Raw genomic sequence first — 17,302 nt, 5'->3', positions numbered from 1 at the left:
AAAGGTCTTATCACCTATCTTCACATCTTTAATCATTTTTTCTTCCGCTCGCACTTTCGATAGCTGTATTTCCCTCTTCACTTCTTTTAGTCCGATAATCTTTTCCGTGATCCTCTCGTTGCATTCTTTTGTATTTCTTGAACAAAGCCTCTTTTGCTCTTATTTTTTCAGCTACTTGATTCCGCTTGACTCTCATTGTAACTCTACTACAGTGATTCAAGAAATCGACCTTATGCCCCCAATGAGACCACCCAATTTACTACTTCCACAAGAACCCATACAAATTCTTATACCTATTGCTTTTCTAACCCCTCCCTACAACTGTCAGTCTCTCTCCTTTATCTTTAACCAGCCTTTTGTACCTTCCCTTTGTTCGATGTAAGCCACATTGAACCTACCAATTGGTGGGATATGTAATAAATAATAAATATAGGCTTCCTGTTTCTCTTGTTTTTGTTTACTTTCCTCACGTACGATTAGTCGCCATATTTATAGCAGCTTTTATCTTTGACCACTGATTTTCCACTTCTTCTATGCCTTTCCACGCCAACAGCTCCTCCTTCAGGTATTCCCCCATTTTATCAAAATCAGTATGTCTGAAATCCAGTACTTTGAGTTTTTTGCGTCTGCACTCCGCCTTTGCCCTTAAATCAGACCATATCATGTGATGATCACTATTACATTGGTGGGCACTCACCCGGATATTGGAAACACTTCTTCCATATATGTGCACTAGATCCAGCATCGACCCTTCCCTCGTGGGTTCTGTCACTATTTGTCTAAGCAAGGCACTTTGACAGACGTCCACAATCTCCCTACTTCTTTCCGATACTGCAGACGGGACGTTCCAATCCACATCAGACAAGTTGAAATCTCCCAACAGTAGCACCTCCCCTTTCATACCAATCTTTTAAATATCTTCTATCAGATCCTTGTCTAGCTTCTCCATTTGTGCCGGAGGTCTGTAGATAACCCCTGTGTGAATACTGGTTTCATCTTCTCTTTCCAGGATGATCCATAAAGCTTCTTCCTTTCCCCAGGTTCCCCGCATTTTGGCCACTCTGATATTGTCTCTCACATACAGCGCCACTCCTCCACCTCTTCAGCCCATCTCTATCCTTCCTAAAAAGATTATAACCCGGTATAGTCACATCCCATTCACGGGAATCATTGAACCATGTCTCTGTAATAGCAACAATATCCAATTTTTCTTCAAACATCAGGGCTTGCAAGTCTTGAACCTTTTTACCTAGACTACGAGCATTTGCTCTCATTGCTTTCCATGTGCTTAGTGAGTTTAGGTGGTTTTCTATATTTAGGTGACCTTTCCCTCTGCCATCATGTTTATTCTGGGGGTGACCTTCTGAATTCCCTTGTTTCCTTTTGTCACCCCTGCCTTCTAGTTTGTCTAGAAACATACTGTCTGAATTTCTCCCCAAGGATCCTTTTTCCCGTCGCAGAAAGATGTAGGCCATGATTACAGTACAGCCTGTTATTTTTCCACGTATTACCTCATGCTTCTATGTATCTAAAACCTTATTTATACCAAGACTCAAGCCACTTATTGAAATCCACTGTTTTGCATAGTCTTTCCTCTCCCTTCCACCATGTGGGAATTCCTTCAGAAAAAGTCACAGTCTAAACCAAAGATTTCAGTCCCTCCCCAAGCTTCTGGAACGCTCCTGTGCTGTAAACTTACTTTTGTTGGCCCAGTCATTTGTCCTCAGGTGAATTACAACATCAGTATTTGAAGCCTTGCTCTCTTCTCAGATCACTTTCAGTATTTGGTTGGTACATCTGGTAGCTGAAGATTCTGGAAGGCATTTCACTAGGTTGGAACCCTTGAACTGTGTTCCTAAGTTAATGCCTCTGATAATGGAATCTCCGATCAGTAAGAGTTTTCTGCTTTTCACCAATCTGTCATTGTTTGGGGGATGTTTCTTGGGTTGTGCTACTTTCATTGCCTCTGGTTCCATTGCAGTACTTCTTTATTCAGCATCATAATGATGTAACGCAGCAAAAGAATTTGATAGGGGCAAAGTTTGGGAGGGTGAGTGCGTCTACCCCATCAATCCCCCATTGCGTACTCACCTTGCTGTACCCCATCAATCCCCCATTGCGTACTCGCCTTGCTGTACCCCATCAATCCCCCATTGCGTACTCGCCTTGCTGTACCCCATCAATCCCCCATTGCGTACTCACCTTGCTGTACCCCATCAGTCCCCCATTGCGTACTCACCTTGCTCTACCCTCCATATCAATCTCCCATTGCACACTCACTGTGCTCTACCCACCCATATCAATCTCCCATTGCACACTCACCTTGCTCTACCCCCCATATCAATCTTCCATTGCATAACCTTGCTCTACCCGCCATATCAATCTCCCATTGCATGATCACTTTGCTCTACCCCCATCTCAATCCACTTTGCTCTACCCCATATCAATCCTCCTTGCTGTACCCCCATATCAATCCCCCATTGCATACTCACCTTGCTGTACCCCCCCATATCAATCTCCCATTGCACGCTCACCTTGCTGTACCCCCCATATCAATCCCCCATTTCATACTCACCTTGCTCTACCCCCATATCAGTCCCCATTGCACACTCACCTTGCTCTATCCCCCCATATCAATCTTCCATTGCATAACCTTGCTCTACCCGCCATATCAATCTCCCATTGCATGATCACTTTGCTCTACCCCCATCTCAATCCACTTTGCTCTACCCCATATCAATCCTCCTTGCTGTACCCCCATATCAATCCCCCATTGCATACTCACCTTGCTGTACCCCCCCATATCAATCTCCCATTGCACGCTCACCTTGCTGTACCCCCCATATCAATCCCCCATTTCATACTCACCTTGCTCTACCCCCATATCAGTCCCCATTGCACACTCACCTTGCTCTATCCCCCCATATCAATCCCCCATTGCACACTCACCTTGCTCTACCCCCCCATATCAATCCCCCATTGCACACTCACCTTGCTCTACCCCCATATCAATCCCCCATTGCACACTCACCTTGCTTTACACCCCATATCAATCCCCCATTGCTTAACCTTGTTGTACCCTCCCATATCAGTCCCCCATTGCATAACCTTGCTGTACCCTCCATATCAATCCCCCATTGCACACTCACCTTGCTCTACCCCCCCATATCAATCCCTCATTGCACACTCACTTTGCTCTACTCCCCATCTCAATCCCCCATTGCACACTCACTTTGCTCTACCCCCCATATCAATCCCCCATTGCACACTCACGCTGTACCCCTCAATCAAGCCCCCATTCTCCGAGGACAAGCAGGCTGCTTGTTCTCCCATGTGGGTTGATGTCTGCAGCGGCCCAGAAATCTGAGACAATTTTGCAAGAGAGTTCCGCTGCGCGAGCGTGCCTCTTTAGTTCTTTTTTTCTCCGCGGTGAGGTGCGGTTCGTTTTATGCGTCGCTCCTCTCCCAGGCCCAGGAAGAACTTTTCTGTGAGAATCGCTTCTTGTTTGTTTTTTCTTTTAAATATTAAAAAAAAAAGAGTAGTTACAAGTAGTTTCCCGTACTTCTTTTACTTTTTTCCCTGTTAAAGTTTCCTTTCTATTTTGACGCAGCCGGCCTTTTGGCCGCGCGGTCAGGTTTTTCCCCTTTTTTGTGCTTTTTCTTTTTTGGCACAATTGCGTCGTTTGATTTCGCCAAAGCCGTTTTTTCTTTCATGTCATCGAAGACACCCAGCGGCTTCAAACGCTGTACTCGGTGCAACCGGACCATCTCAGGTACAGATACCCACGCCTGGTGTATCTAGTGCCTTGGGCCCGACCATAGCCCAGCAGCTTGTAATCTGTGTCTTCGTATGAAGAAACGGACCCAAGCGTCTTGAGAAGCCCAACGGGAAAAGCTTTTTGGGGCTCAGTCTGAACCTTTGACGTCGACATTGACATCAGTACCGAGGTCGGCGGCGTTGGCGTCGACATCGACAGGAGCATCAACGTCGAGGAGAGAGGTAATGGCTTCTGAGAGACCAACACGCGCTGGCAGGAGTGAGGCGTCAAGTGGGTCTCCACCTGTCTCGAGGCCTCCTGTTATGCAGGCCCCCCGGGACCGACCTTCGTCGGACCCGGCCCCGAGGAGATGTGAGGATTCCACGTCTTCCTCATCGGTACCGAGGAGTCTCGATGACAGGCGTCGAGCGAAGGCTAAGAAGCATCGTCATCGTTCTCCTTCGCACGGTACTGGGAGCTCCGGGGCGTCGAGAGAGGCGGCACCCGAGAAGTGTCGGCGCCGAGAGGACCGCTCCCCCTTGGTAAAGGAGGTGTCGATGCATCGGTCTCTTGGCAGCTCGGTACCTACTCCCGAGCCTCCACGGATTCTGACACCGCCTGTTCCATCGGCCCTTGCAGCCTTCTCTGATGGTGGCTTTTGACGAGCATATCCGGGCCTTGTTTCCAGAACTTCTGGAAGGTTTACTGCGACAATTAGCTTCGGTATCGGGGGTGCTTGTGCCTTCTATGCCATCTGCTGTAGCGGTGTCTGGCCCTTCTCCTATGGTGAGGTCTCCGACTGCAGTGCTGCCTGCCACCCAGGTCGACTCCCTTTCGACGTAGGTGGATGGAGCTTCGCCGCAGTCGGATCGGGCGTCAACTTCTCGACATCGCCACAGAGGACATCGTTCCTCGGTGTCGAGGCAGGTCCAGTGTCAGAGTACCTTGTCACAGGTTGTGTCTGACACTGAGCAAGAGCGCTCATGGGAATTGGAGGAAGATCCCAGGTACTTCTCTTCTGATGAGTCCTTTGGGATTCCCTCTGACCCTTCTCCGCTGGAAAGAAGACTATCTCCACCAGAGAGTCTGTCTTTTTCCTCTTTTGTCCGGGAAATGGCTACGGCTATTCCCTTCCCTGTGGAGGTTGAGGATGAGCCCAGGTCTGACATGCTGGAAGTCCTGGATTATTCTTCTCCACCTAAATAGGCTGTGACAGTCCCTCTGCATAAGGTACTGAAGGAAGTCTTTATGAGAAACTGGTCTGCCCCTCTGTCTGGCCCTGTGGTTCCCAAGAAAGCTAAGTCCCGATATCGGATCCACAGTGAACCTGGATTGATGAGGTCCCAATTACCCCACAATTCCATGGTGGTGGATTCCGCTCTCAAGAGAGCTAGGAGTACTGGAGACTATGCTTTGGCGCCCCCAGGCAGAGAAGCTAGGACTCTTGACTCTTTTGGGAGAAAGACTTATCAGGCTGCTATGCTCGCTGCCAAGATCCAGTCATACCAGCTCTTCACGAGTGTACACTTGCGGGACTCGATAAAGTCAACTGTCCAGCTTGGTTGAGGCGCTCCCTACGGAGTTGGCCGAGCCTTTTCGCCAGGTGTAGCAAGATGGCCGACGGACAGGAGCTCTAGTGAGGAGCTCCCGAGCTAGATGCGCTCCCGGGCTGATCTGGCCCTCTGAGCCGCAACTCGGGGAGCGATCGGAGAGTCCGACGGCCGTAAAGAACAGGGTGAGCCGTACCCGTTGTTTCACGGCTTCGTGCGGCCACCCCACCCCACTGACAACAACAACACCATAGGCGACCTGCCGGGCCACGAGACCACGCGGCTGGTGGAAGGAGAACAGGGTGAGCCGTAGCCATTGTTTCACGGCTTGGCGCGGCCACCCCTGGGGCTCTGGCGCCGCACTGCAGAGTCCGTAGCCCAACAGCAGCGGAATCCCGGTGGAGTATGAGCCGCCCTGGAAGCGTGCGTGTTAGCTGAGCGGAGAGGCGAGGGGACGAGCCATCCTACTGACCTCAGGGGCGGACCGCCACCCTGCCCCCGCTCCTGCTGCTAGACAACACAGCGCTGGGTGGTTACCGGACCTCGGCGCACAGTTGGGACCATCCTGACCCCGTTCCTGCTCCTGTGCAACATAGCTAGCCTCCAACTACCGGCGCACCACCGAAGCCTCTGGCCAACTAGAGAGGACCTTGTTCCAGTCCTGTTGCTCCACTCTCCTCTCCTCTCTGCTCCAGATTACTCCAGTCCGTCTTTTCCAGCTTGTCGTGTCCTGCTACTCGGCTCTCCTCTGCTCCAGCTTGTTCCAGTCCTTCTGCCCCAGCTTGTTCTAGCTCGCCTAATTCAGCTTCTTCATGATTGTTCCAGCCCTGCTGCTCAGCTCTCCTCTGCTCCAGCTTGTTCCAGTCCATCTACTCCAGCTTGTTCCAGTCCACCTGTTCCAGCTTCTACCAGCTTGTTCCAGTCCATCTGCTCCAGCCTGTTCCAGTCCGTCTGATCCAGCTCGTTCCAGCCTGTCTGTTCCAGCTTATCCCAGTCTTGCTGCTCCGCCCTCTTCTGCTCCAAAGTATTCCAGCTTGCTCCAGTCCTGCTGCCGAGCTCTCCACTGCTCTCATCTGTTCCAGCCTGCTCTCATCTGTTCCTGCCTGCCTGCTAGCCCATCAACCAACCTGCTTGCCTGTCAGCTCATCATCTACCTGCCTGCCTGCCTGCTAGCCCATCAACCAACTTGCCTGCTTGTCAGCCCATCTACTTGCCTGCTTGTCAGCCCATCTACTTGCCTGCTTGTCAGCCCATCTACTTGCCTGCTTTGTCAGCCCATCTACTTGCTAGCTTATCAGCCTATCATCTACCTGCCTGCCTTCAAGCCTGCACAACTACCTACTGACTCCCCGCCTGCCGGCTTGCCAGCCCATCAACTTACTTGCCTGCCAGCTCACCCATCAACCTGCCTGCCCCCCAGCCCATCAACCTACCTGCCTGCTTGCTCACCCACCTACCTACCTCCCCACCTGCCAATCTACCTGTCAAACCACCTGCTTACCCGTCAGCCCTTCTGTTGCATGCTGCTGCCTGCTGTCCTAGTTTTAAGCCTCCAGTTCTGCTTCCCTGCGCTATCTGTTGCTAAACACCTCAGTCACGACCCATGGCCCCTATACACATCCTCTTCCTTGCCCTGTCCCTTCCTAATCTTTTCCCCCTCCCCTTACCGCTGTCTACCGCAGGAATTCACTGCCCATCCATGTCATCCCCCGTCCCGCTCACTACTGCAATACCACTACCCCCGTCCCTCACCACCTCACCATCTCTCCTATCCCCCTCCTCCTTCCTAGCTCTCAACCTTCAACACTTCCGGCCATTAACCCATCCCCATTTCTCCTAAGTGCATCCCGTCTTCGTCGCCCCCATCTCCTCCACCCTCCTCCGCACTCTCTTGCTCCTTCTCCTGCTATCCGCGGGAGACATTAATCCCAATCCAGGTCCCCCACACCTGCTATCTGCGGGAGACATCAATCCCAATCCAGGTCCCTCACACCTGTCCTCATCCTATCCATGCAATTGATTCCGGGATGTCTCCATCTCATCTCTATTCCCCTCCTCCCTCCCTCTTCCCTCCCGTTCTCATGTGCCCTGTGGAATGCCCGCTCTGTCTGCAACAAACTTTCCTTCACCCATGATCTCTTCATCTCCCGTTCCCTTCAACTGCTCGCCCTAACTGAAACCTGGCTCACCCCCGATGACTCTGCCTCAGTCGCGGCTCTATGCCATGGAGGTTATCTTTTCTCCCACACTCCCCGCCCAGTTGGCCGTGGAGGAGGCGTCGGGTTTCTACTTTCACCCTCCTGTAGTTTTCAACCCCACCTCCTACCACAGTCTCACTGCTTCTCATCCTTTGAAGTTCACTCCATCCGTCTATCCTACCCGCTGCCACTCAGAGTTGCAGTCATTTACCGCCCCCCCCCCCCGATAAGTCCCTCCTCCCCTCCTTCCTTACCGACTTTGACGCCTGGCTCTCCGTTTTTCTTGAACCCTCATCTCCGTCCCTCATTCTTGGAGACTTTAACATACACGCTGACAACCCAACCGTCTCTTACGCTTCTCAGTTCCTCACTCTGATATCCTCCTTCAACCTCCAGCTGAGTTCCACCACCCCTACTCACCAAACTGGCCATTGTCTTGACCTCGTCCTCTTCTCTACCTGCTCACCCCTCCAATTTCTGCACCTCAGCTCTTCCTCTCTCTGATCATCACCTGATCACCTTCACACTTCATCACCCTCCCCCTCAGTCCCGCCCAACACTAACCACTACTTTCAGGAATCTCCAGGCTGTCGACCCTCCCACCTTATCCTCTAGTATCTCTAATCTCCTCCCTTCCATCATGTCGTCCGAGTCTGTCGACATGGTTGTTTCTGCCTACAGTGCCACTCTCTCCTCTGCTCTGGACACACTTGCACCATCCACCTCCCATCCCACAAGGCGTACTAATCCCCAGCCCTGGCTGACCCCTTGCATCCGACACCTTCGCTCCTGCACCCAATCTGCTGAACGCCTCTGGAGGAAATCTTGCACCCATACCGACTTCATTCATTACAAATTCATGCTATCCTCCTTCCAGTCCTGCATATTCCTTGCCAAACAGGACTGTTACACCCAATTGACTAATTCTCTCGGCTCCAACCCTCGTCGTCTCTTCGCCACCCTTAACTCCCTTCTCAAAGTGCCCTCCGCTCCCACCGCCACCCCCCTCACTCTCTCCTCAATCACTGGCTGACTACTGCCGTGACAAGGTGCAGAAGATCAACCTCGAATTCACTACCAAGCCACCTCCTCCTCTTCACCCTTTAACCCACTCCCTCAACCAACCATCCCAGGCCTCCTCTTTTCCTGATATCACTGAGGAGGAAATCACCCACCTCAACCAACCATCCCAGGCCTCCTTCTCTTCTTTTCCTGATGTCACTGAGGAGGAAACAGCCCACCTTCTTTCCTCCTCGAAATGCACCACCTGTTCCTCTGATCCCATCCCCACCAACTTACTAAACACCATCTCTCCTACTGTCACCTCCCCCATCTGTCATATCCTCAACCTCTCTCTCTCCACTGAAACTGTCCCTGACACCTTCAAGCATGCTGTAGTCACACCACTCCTCAAAAAACCATCACTAGACCCTACCTGTCCCTCCAACTACCGCCCCATCTCCCTCCTACCCTTCCTCTCCAAGATACTTGAACGCGCTTGTTCACAGCCGCTGCCTTGATTTTCTCTCCTCTCATGCCATCCTCGATCCGCTTCAATCTGGTTTTTGCCCTCTACACTCGACAGAAACGGCACTCACTAAAGTCTGTAATGACCTGTTCCTTGCCAAATCCAAAGGTCGCTACTCCATCCTCATCCTCCTCGACCTATCCGCCACTCATTAATCAGATTAAGAAGCATAACGATGCAATGGTTTTTCTCTCCCACCGGGCGCCTTCTGCTACACCCTCCTCATCTAGGAGGTTTTTGGAGGAAAGAGAAGTGCTCCCTATTCCTACTTTAGGCGTAGGTACACTCCTGCTTCTTGGCAGCCTGCCCAAGCTTAGCCCCAGCTCGCTCGTTCTTGTCTACAGCGTGCGACTAAGGCCCACTCTGCTCCCCAGCCAAAAGCAAGGGATGGGCTTTTGACTGGCTCCACTTCAGCATAGCCTCAGTAAAAGTGTCTATACCGGACGACTTGCCGGTTAGGGGGGAGGTTGATGTTTTTTCACCAAAGGTGGCCTCTCATAACCTCCGACCAGTGGGTTCTTCAAATAGTCCGGTGGATGCCATTGTTCGGATCATCTCTGTATGCTTCTGTCGGGACCCAGAAGGGGCTATGCCGCGTCCAAGGCGACAATAGCTCGGTGGCTTAAGGAAGCCATTGTTTCAGCGTATCTCTTGAGGTTCTCGAGTTTCAGATGCAGTTTTTCCAACGAGGTAAAAAAAAATAAAAAAGAGGAGATTGGGATTTCCTAGAGGAACATCTTCACCTGGTTGGCTGCTGGTTTTGTTTGTGAGGAAGGTTTTCCTATTTTTCCATTCCGCTGTGCTTTGGGATGCAACCTATACTGAAGGGGATGGAGGAGCTGGACGTCCAGGGTCACTGCCTTCATTTTAGTTGTTCTCTATGTCCACCTGCTAGTTTCTGAATTCATCTGCTGCAACTAAAGGAAAGAAAATTATCAGGTAAGACATAGAGGGGCATAATCGAACGGAGCGCCCAAGGTTTCCTGAGGGCGTCCTCGCAGGACGTCCCTGCAAAGGGGCGGGGAAACCCGTATTATTGAAACAAGATGGGCGGCCATCTTTCGTTTCGATAATACGGTCAGGGATGCCCAAATCTCAACATTTAGGTCGACCTTAGAGATGGTCGGCATAAATGTTGAGATGGTCGACCTTGGAGATGGTCGTCCCCGGTTTTGGCGATAATGGAAACCGAGGACGCCCATCTCAAAAACGACCAAATCCAACTCATTTGGTCGTGGGAGGAGCCAGCATTCGTAGTGTACTGGTCCCCCTGACATGCCAGAACACCAACTGGGCACCCTATGAGGCACTGCAGTGGACTAACTGATGCACTAACTGAATAGAAAAAGCCCTTCCCTTACCGATCCCTTAGCGATTCGGAAAGGAACGGGCATGCATGAAGGAAATCGCATGCAAATGAGCTGCTCGCTGTTAGCTCATTTGCACATGATTTCTTTCCTAAGGAGGGGAAGCCAGTGCAGAGCAGCCAAGCATTATGCGTGGCTGCTCTGCGCATGCCAAAGACTGCTTCATACATGCAGACAAGCTGCGTATATAATAACCGTCTACAACCTTAAATAAATTGCCATCTACAACCTTAAAAAAATACAAGTCAAGGTGAAAACGTCCAAGTGCTCGTCAGGGATGTCTTTTTTTCTTTTTTTAGTATGAGTGAAGGACATCCAAGTGTTAGGCGCCTTCGCTATGCCTCCGTCCCTGTGACGGGCAGTTGAGGACGTCCAAAATGTGGATGTTTCTGTGAGAAGGATGTCCATGCCTTTGCTATGCCTTTGACATCCCCTTTATTTATTTATTTGGACTTTGGATCACAAGTAGCAGCAGTGGGATTTGAACCGGCCACCTCTGGATTGCAAGACTAGTGCTCTAACCACTAGGCTACTCCGCCACTCCACTCCCTTTAAATTTGGCCGTCCCTGTGGGGGGGCAGTTCAGGACGTCCAAAATGTTTGAAAGAAGGACGTCCACGCCTTCGCTATGCCTCCGCTGACACACACACACACACCTCCCCCCCCCAGGGACTTGCATACTGGTGCGATGGACCTGAGTATGATATTTGAGGCTGGCAAGAAAAGTTTTTAAAGTTGTTTTTTTCAGGGGAAGTCAGGGGAGGTCATCTGGTCAGTTCAGGCACCTTTTTGAGGCTTGGTCGTAAGAAAGAAATGGACCAAGTAAAGTCAGCCAAGTGCTCGTCAGGGGCACCCTTCTTTTTTCCATTATTGCTTGAGGACGCCCATGTGTTAGGCATGCCCCAGTCCCGCCTTCGCTACACCTCCAACACACCCCCCTGGAACTTTGGTTATCCCCGCGACGGGAAGCAGTTCGGGACTCCCATAATCGGCTTTCAATTATGCCGATTTGGGCGACCCTGAGAGAAGGACGCCTATCTCCCAATTTGTGTTGAAAGATGGGCTTCCTTCTCTTTCAAAAATAAGCCTGCTAATTTTTCTATCCTTGCAAGGTGTCATTGGACTAGGCATAAGCATTATCCAAAAATGAGGTTTTGAGCTTGCATAGATTCCTTTTTCAGATGTCTGGTTTGAAAAGTATGCGTAGGAAACTATTTGGATAATCCTTGTGTTAGTCCAAAGAAAGCAAAGCTGGCAAAGAATTCCATGGTTGCAAAATATGCATGAATAGCATTCCTGAGTTTACTGTAGTCTACATCTGTAACTGACAGTTCCAGTGTTATGACTTTACACTCCTCATGCAGTAATTGTTTAGGGACTAATTTTTATTGCTTTGGTTATTAGTCCCCAGGATAAACGTGATGTGGATGATTTCTTCACAGCGCTTTCTCTTTAAAGCTTTGTTTAGTCTAATAAAGATGAAAGCCGTGGTATTTTCATTTCACTCAGAAAATATTGTTTTCAGATCATGGCTGTGATTGGGTTTATGTGTGCCATGTATGCAATGAAGTGCATAATTACAGAAATTGTATACTCTCTTCCCATACAGGATAATGCCAGGCAAGCCTATGTTGACCTGGTGTCCAGTTTGATCTCCCGTGAATCTCTTGATGAGAAGGCTGACAGCCAGAGCAAGTATCAAACTCTAGAGGTTACCACCCAAGATAACATTACAAAGATCATGCTAAACCGTCCCCAGAAGAAAAATGCCATCACCACGCAGGTAAAATAATCAGTTCAAGAATTCCACTGGGTGAAATGTATTTCATGCTGTGTTTTCTGAAATTGGGTTTAAAGTGACAGTTTTGATTCCATATTATGCCGCCTTAACTACGAAGACAAATCTTCATACTTCAGTAACATTCTGATGGGTGAGAGAGAGATTGATTTGCTTATTTAGCATATTTAATAATTTTCTGCTTTAAATTTATTTCCCTTTATTCTCTTAAGTAGCTGAAAATTTGTAAATGATTCACTATTCAATATCCTATTGTACCATTTCATAATGATTAGATGTTGTTCTTAAAGCAGCCATCTTGAAAAATTACCTTTGTTCACTGGTGTAGTGTGGCATAGCCACATCTTCTCTATGAGACACGGTAGCAGAAGTGCACTTTTTCTAGATCTCAGGAGCTTGATCAAAAATGAAGCTGACATCGCAAGAATCCTTTCTCTGCATGCTGCTTCTTCCTCCCATAGCTCTTTGGCTGTCTGCTCAGGAGAAATGAACTGGTTCAATTTGGATAGTGGGGAAAGCACTGGAGAGGAAACAGAGTAAGAGAGCAATGAATGGGATGGAGTGGAGAGAGCAAGAGAAGAGAAAAAGAGCAAAGGAGAGGAAAGAGTTGGTAGCAATAGAGAACACTCCTGCAAACAGGAGAAAGCCATGACTAGAAGAAGGAGGGCAGCACATCCCAACCACAGAGGAGGAGGAGGAGATTTCTGCTGCCCTGGAGGCTAAATGGAGGATGGAGGGATGACAAGAAGGGAGAGTACAAATCATTCTTGGTACAGTGATACTTATGGGTATTTTTTATGTGAGTTGCTTTTTTATATTTGAAACGGGATGAAATTATGAAAACAACACCTTGCCTCCAACTTTAAAATGTCTTGCTATGTCCTTATGCTCTCCTTCAACACTTCCCAATAGCTAATTGGCTCTTCCTTCACTCTGTTAAATATTTCTGTCTAGAGCCTTCACCCAAACTTGTCTTTCTGTAACTTTATCAAATTCTTTCACCTCACTTTGAAAACAGTTGTCCCTTCTTCTAAAACCTCTTACACTGTGTTTCAAGTCTCAGCTGTTCAGGGTGAGATTTTCTTTTGAAAATTAACCCTTTTTTTTTATTATGCATGTTGTAGATGTACAATGAAATTATGCAGGCACTTGAAGAAGCTGCAAAAGATGATTCGGTCATAACAGTTTTTACAGGTATTATGATCTGCATATTTCTCAGTTGTATTTAAGCAGCTTGATAGTGAATTGGGGGGGGGGGAAGATGACATTCAGGATAATTCACATCATGATGTCACCTTATTTATAAGCAGTAAAATCTAATTGGAAAATAGATATAAGATCCTATAAAGAAAGAGAGGTGCAAGACAGCAGTGGAAGCGCTAAGTCCTACAGCAATGATTCCCTGTATAGTTTTTTTTTGATATTCTGGATCTTCTGTCTGCATATGTATTTTAGTACCCACATATTTTATATATGAAGATATCAAAATGATTCTCACTGGTTGTCTGTTCCTCCCACTCTGTTCCTTGATCTTTGGCAGCCATCTCTTCCCCCTCCCCTTCATGATCCTGATAATAACTCCCTACTACCCTCTCACTGTGACCCCTTCCTATGTGCCCTTTGTTCTGCCCTCATCATGGCTGCCTTCCTCTCTTTTTCAACTGCTGTCTCCCGTCTCTGATCCTTTGCTTCCTGTTCTTTCACTGCTCCCTGAGTCCCTTCAATCCTGCCCTGCTTCCTCCACCCTTGCCCCTTCTTGATTGATGCCTTTCCTCCCACCCTGACCCCTGTAGTCCCTTCTTCTGTTTCCTTGTGGCCCATTCTTAAATATTGCTTTCTGAAAGCTTCTTTTTGTGTGCCCTCCTCCACATCATAGCCACTTCCTGAATACTCTCTGTTCTGCAGTACCCAGTGGCTCATTCCTGAATGCATATCTTCTCCCCTCTGTGGCTGCTTTCCTGGTTCTTTCCCTCATACCCTCACCTCATGGCTTGTTACTAAGCGACAAAAACAAGGAGGTACAAACCCTCACGGAACCGTGAGATATAGAACAAAAAAAGTGAGGAGAACGAATGAGGATACCAAAAAAATATATTTATTCATATAAAAAGATGATAGAAAGGTAGAGGCTGCTGTTAGATATGGACAGTTATGCTTTGTTAATACAATTGGATTTAATGGCATATTTGGATTTGATAGATCAGTCTTTTGATTAGTTGTTTGGATGGTATAGGTCTGGTAGGCAATGCAGTTAGCTGGTGTAAGGATTTTTTAGAAAGCCAAGATTGTAGGGTAAGTCGGAGATCAAGGTTGTTGAAAAGTTGGTGTTCAAAGTGTGATGTCTCTGCTAACACCTACATTGTTTAATTTCTCGATTCTTTGGGTTTGGAACATTTCATCTATGCAGATGTACAGATTTTGATTTCTGTAACAAATGGTTTAGAATATGCTTATTTGATGTTGGAAAAGGACTTTATGGTGGTTAAGAAATGGATGCAGGCAAATAAAATACTTTTTTTCATGTCATAAGAAGGTATTGCTTTTGAAAGCTAGTCAAAAATGTATTAAGTTAGTCCAATAAAAAAGTTACCGTCTTGTTACGTCTGTGCTTTCCTCGCCCTCTGGTGGCCAGAACGGGTGGCTGCTATGGACCATCACCCATTCCAGATTTTAGCTGAGTCCGGTCCGAATCTTCCAGGCTGCCAGGTTTGCTTGTGTTGTTTGAGCCTGCACAGCACCCGTAGCTGCCTGGTGATTGTAGCAGCTGAGTCTCAACTGCTTCTGGGCTTATTAGCCATCTTGGAACATTTCTGCTTGCCTTTGCATCGTCTAAGGCCCTGGTATGTTGGGGTGCTGGTGCACTTCTGCTGAGTCCAGTTTCCTGCCTTGATGCTTGTCTGTTTTTGCTAGTCTGTGGATAGTTAGATTAGATTGTTGTTTGTTTGTTTGTTTGCTTGTCTTGTCTCTGGGTTATAGTTTTGTGTGTAGTCCTTGTCTGTTTGTATCTTAGTGGCTGCTCTGCAGCTTTTAGTTTTGTGTCTTGTTAGTGTTTTGCTCCCTGTTTTAGTGGCTGTTTACAGCTTTCAGTCTGTCCTTTATTTTACCCTTTCCTTGCCCTGCTGTCCCTGTACGTTCCTTTCCCCTCTGACCCTCAGTCCCTGTTCAGTCTAGTTGGGATCCTGTTCCTGCCCTGTCCTACCGGCCACCTGAAGCCAAGGGCTCAACCCTTGGTGAAAAGTGGCCAGGTGCAGGTGAAGCCTAACTGTTCATTAAGCTCTGCCTTGTCTCCGGTGTGGCGGTGGTTTTGCCTGCCACTGCCGCTCCTTGGCAGTGGCCCAAGGGCTCACAAACCAGTTTCCAGCTTTGAAAACGTGACAGAATGCAAAGGCCATGAGCTCGGCAAGATCACCCTTCCTGCTGGGCCTCCGGCCTAGAACCTCTGCTCTTGTTTCCCTTGTGAAGTTTGAGTCTGGCGTTATTATTGTTCCTGATCTTCGCATGACCCTGGAGGTGTATCGTGAAAAACCTTTGTGTGATCCACTCTTGAAGAGGCTGCCTGAAGCTTCAGCAGAGAGGAAGCGTGTCAGGCAGCTTGGGCTCGTGGAAAACCCAGTTTCAGGCATTGATCCTAGGACCCCACTCTGGGAGTATCGCCACCTACTTGTCTCCGACCCTGCTCTGCGGGATACTCGAGAAGCTGCCATCGAAAGAAAGCATAATGCGAATCCAGAGGGACGCTCTCGGCCAAATTACTCAGGAGTCCAAGCCGAGTTCCAGCTCCGGCCAAGCTGCTGAGTCCATGCTGAGTTCCAGTTCCAGGCAAGTCCGGAGTCCTGTTCAAGTAGCGTTCCCACTCAAGCCTCGGAGTCCAGTCCATGGGACGCGTCTAACTGAGCCTCCAATCCCAGTTCAAGTGGTGCGTCCACTCAAGCCTCGGAGTCCAGTCCGAGTGACGCTGCTAACTGAGCCTTCGATTCCAGTTCGGGTGGCACTTCGGACTGAGCCTCCAATCCTCGGTCAAGTGACGCTCCCACTCAAGCCTCGGAGTCCAGTCCGAGTCGCACTTCGAACTGAGCCTTCGATGCCAGCCCAAGTGACACTTCCAGTCAGACCTCTGAGCCCTGTTCGAGTGGCGCTTCTAACTGAGCCTGATTCCTGTTCAAGTGGCACTCCTAGCTGAGCCTTTGCTGAGTTTCAGTGCCAGCCAAGATGATGCTGAGTCCACTCTGAGTTCGAGTTCCAGCCCAGATGATGCTGAGTTCACTGCGGGTACGAGTTCCAGCCAAGATGAGACTGATCCTGCCCTGAGTTCCAGCCAAGATGTTCCAGAGTCTGCACTGAATCCCAGCCAAGTGCTTGAGCCTGCTCTGAGTCCCTGCCCAGAGCCTGAGTCTGTTTTGAGTTCCAGCCCAGATGAGCCTGAGTCTGCTCTGGGATCCTGCCAAGCACCGGAGTCTGCTCTGAGTTCAAGTCAAGCTTCTGATCCTGCCCTGAATTCCAGCCAAGACGTTCCTGAGTCTGCATTGAGTTCCAGCCAGGTGCCTGAGTCTGTTTTGAGTTCCAGCCCAGAGGATGCTGAGTCTGCTCCAAGTTTGAGCTTCAGCCCAGCTGTTCCTGAGTCCACTCCAAGGTTGAGTTCCAGCCAAGCTGTGCCTGAGTCCACTCCAAGGTTGAGTTCCAGCCAAGCTGTGCCTGAGTCTGCTTCGAGGTCCAGTCCTGAGAGCGGTCCGAGAGCCAGCTTTGATGCCTGTCCGGATGCCAGTCTTGACTCTGGTTCCAGCTTCAGCCAAGCTACCCCTGGTCATGTTTTGAGGTTCCTCCGTAGATTCCGTCATTGCTACCCGTGGAGACCTGAATTCCCCGTAGAGGAGGGGGGGGGGGTATTGAGGAGGTACTGTTAAGTCTGTGCTTTACTCGCTCTCTGGTAGCCAGAACGGGTGGCTGCTATGGACCATTACCCGTTCCAGATTTTAGCTGAGTCCGGTCCGGATCTTCCAGGCTGCCAGGTTTGCTTGTGTTGTTTGAGCCTGCACAGCACCCGTAGCTGCCTGGTGATTGTAGCAGCTGAGTCTCAACTGCTTCTGGGCTTATTAGCCATCTTGGA

The 17,302-nt window shown here is 49.2% G+C and overlaps 1 protein-coding gene across 3 annotated transcripts in view; it reads left to right on the top strand.

Moving 5' to 3' along the window:
• The window catches only part of ECI2 (enoyl-CoA delta isomerase 2), a 192,431-nt gene that overhangs the window by 52,917 nt on the left and 122,212 nt on the right, over positions 1-17,302 (top strand). For all 3 annotated transcript variants that reach the window (XM_030208681.1, XM_030208688.1, XM_030208698.1), the window contains exons 4-5: positions 12,010-12,183; positions 13,323-13,392. In XM_030208681.1, the coding sequence (XP_030064541.1) occupies positions 12,010-12,183; positions 13,323-13,392 (244 nt within the window). The remainder of the gene's footprint in view (positions 1-12,009; positions 12,184-13,322; positions 13,393-17,302) is intronic.

Source organism: Microcaecilia unicolor, chromosome 1 (genome assembly GCF_901765095.1).
Source record: "Microcaecilia unicolor chromosome 1, aMicUni1.1, whole genome shotgun sequence".
In the NCBI taxonomy this organism is placed as follows: Eukaryota; Metazoa; Chordata; class Amphibia; order Gymnophiona; family Siphonopidae; genus Microcaecilia; species Microcaecilia unicolor.
The sequence above is the reverse complement of the archived record's forward strand: the minus strand, read 5'-3'. Positions and strand labels throughout refer to the sequence as shown.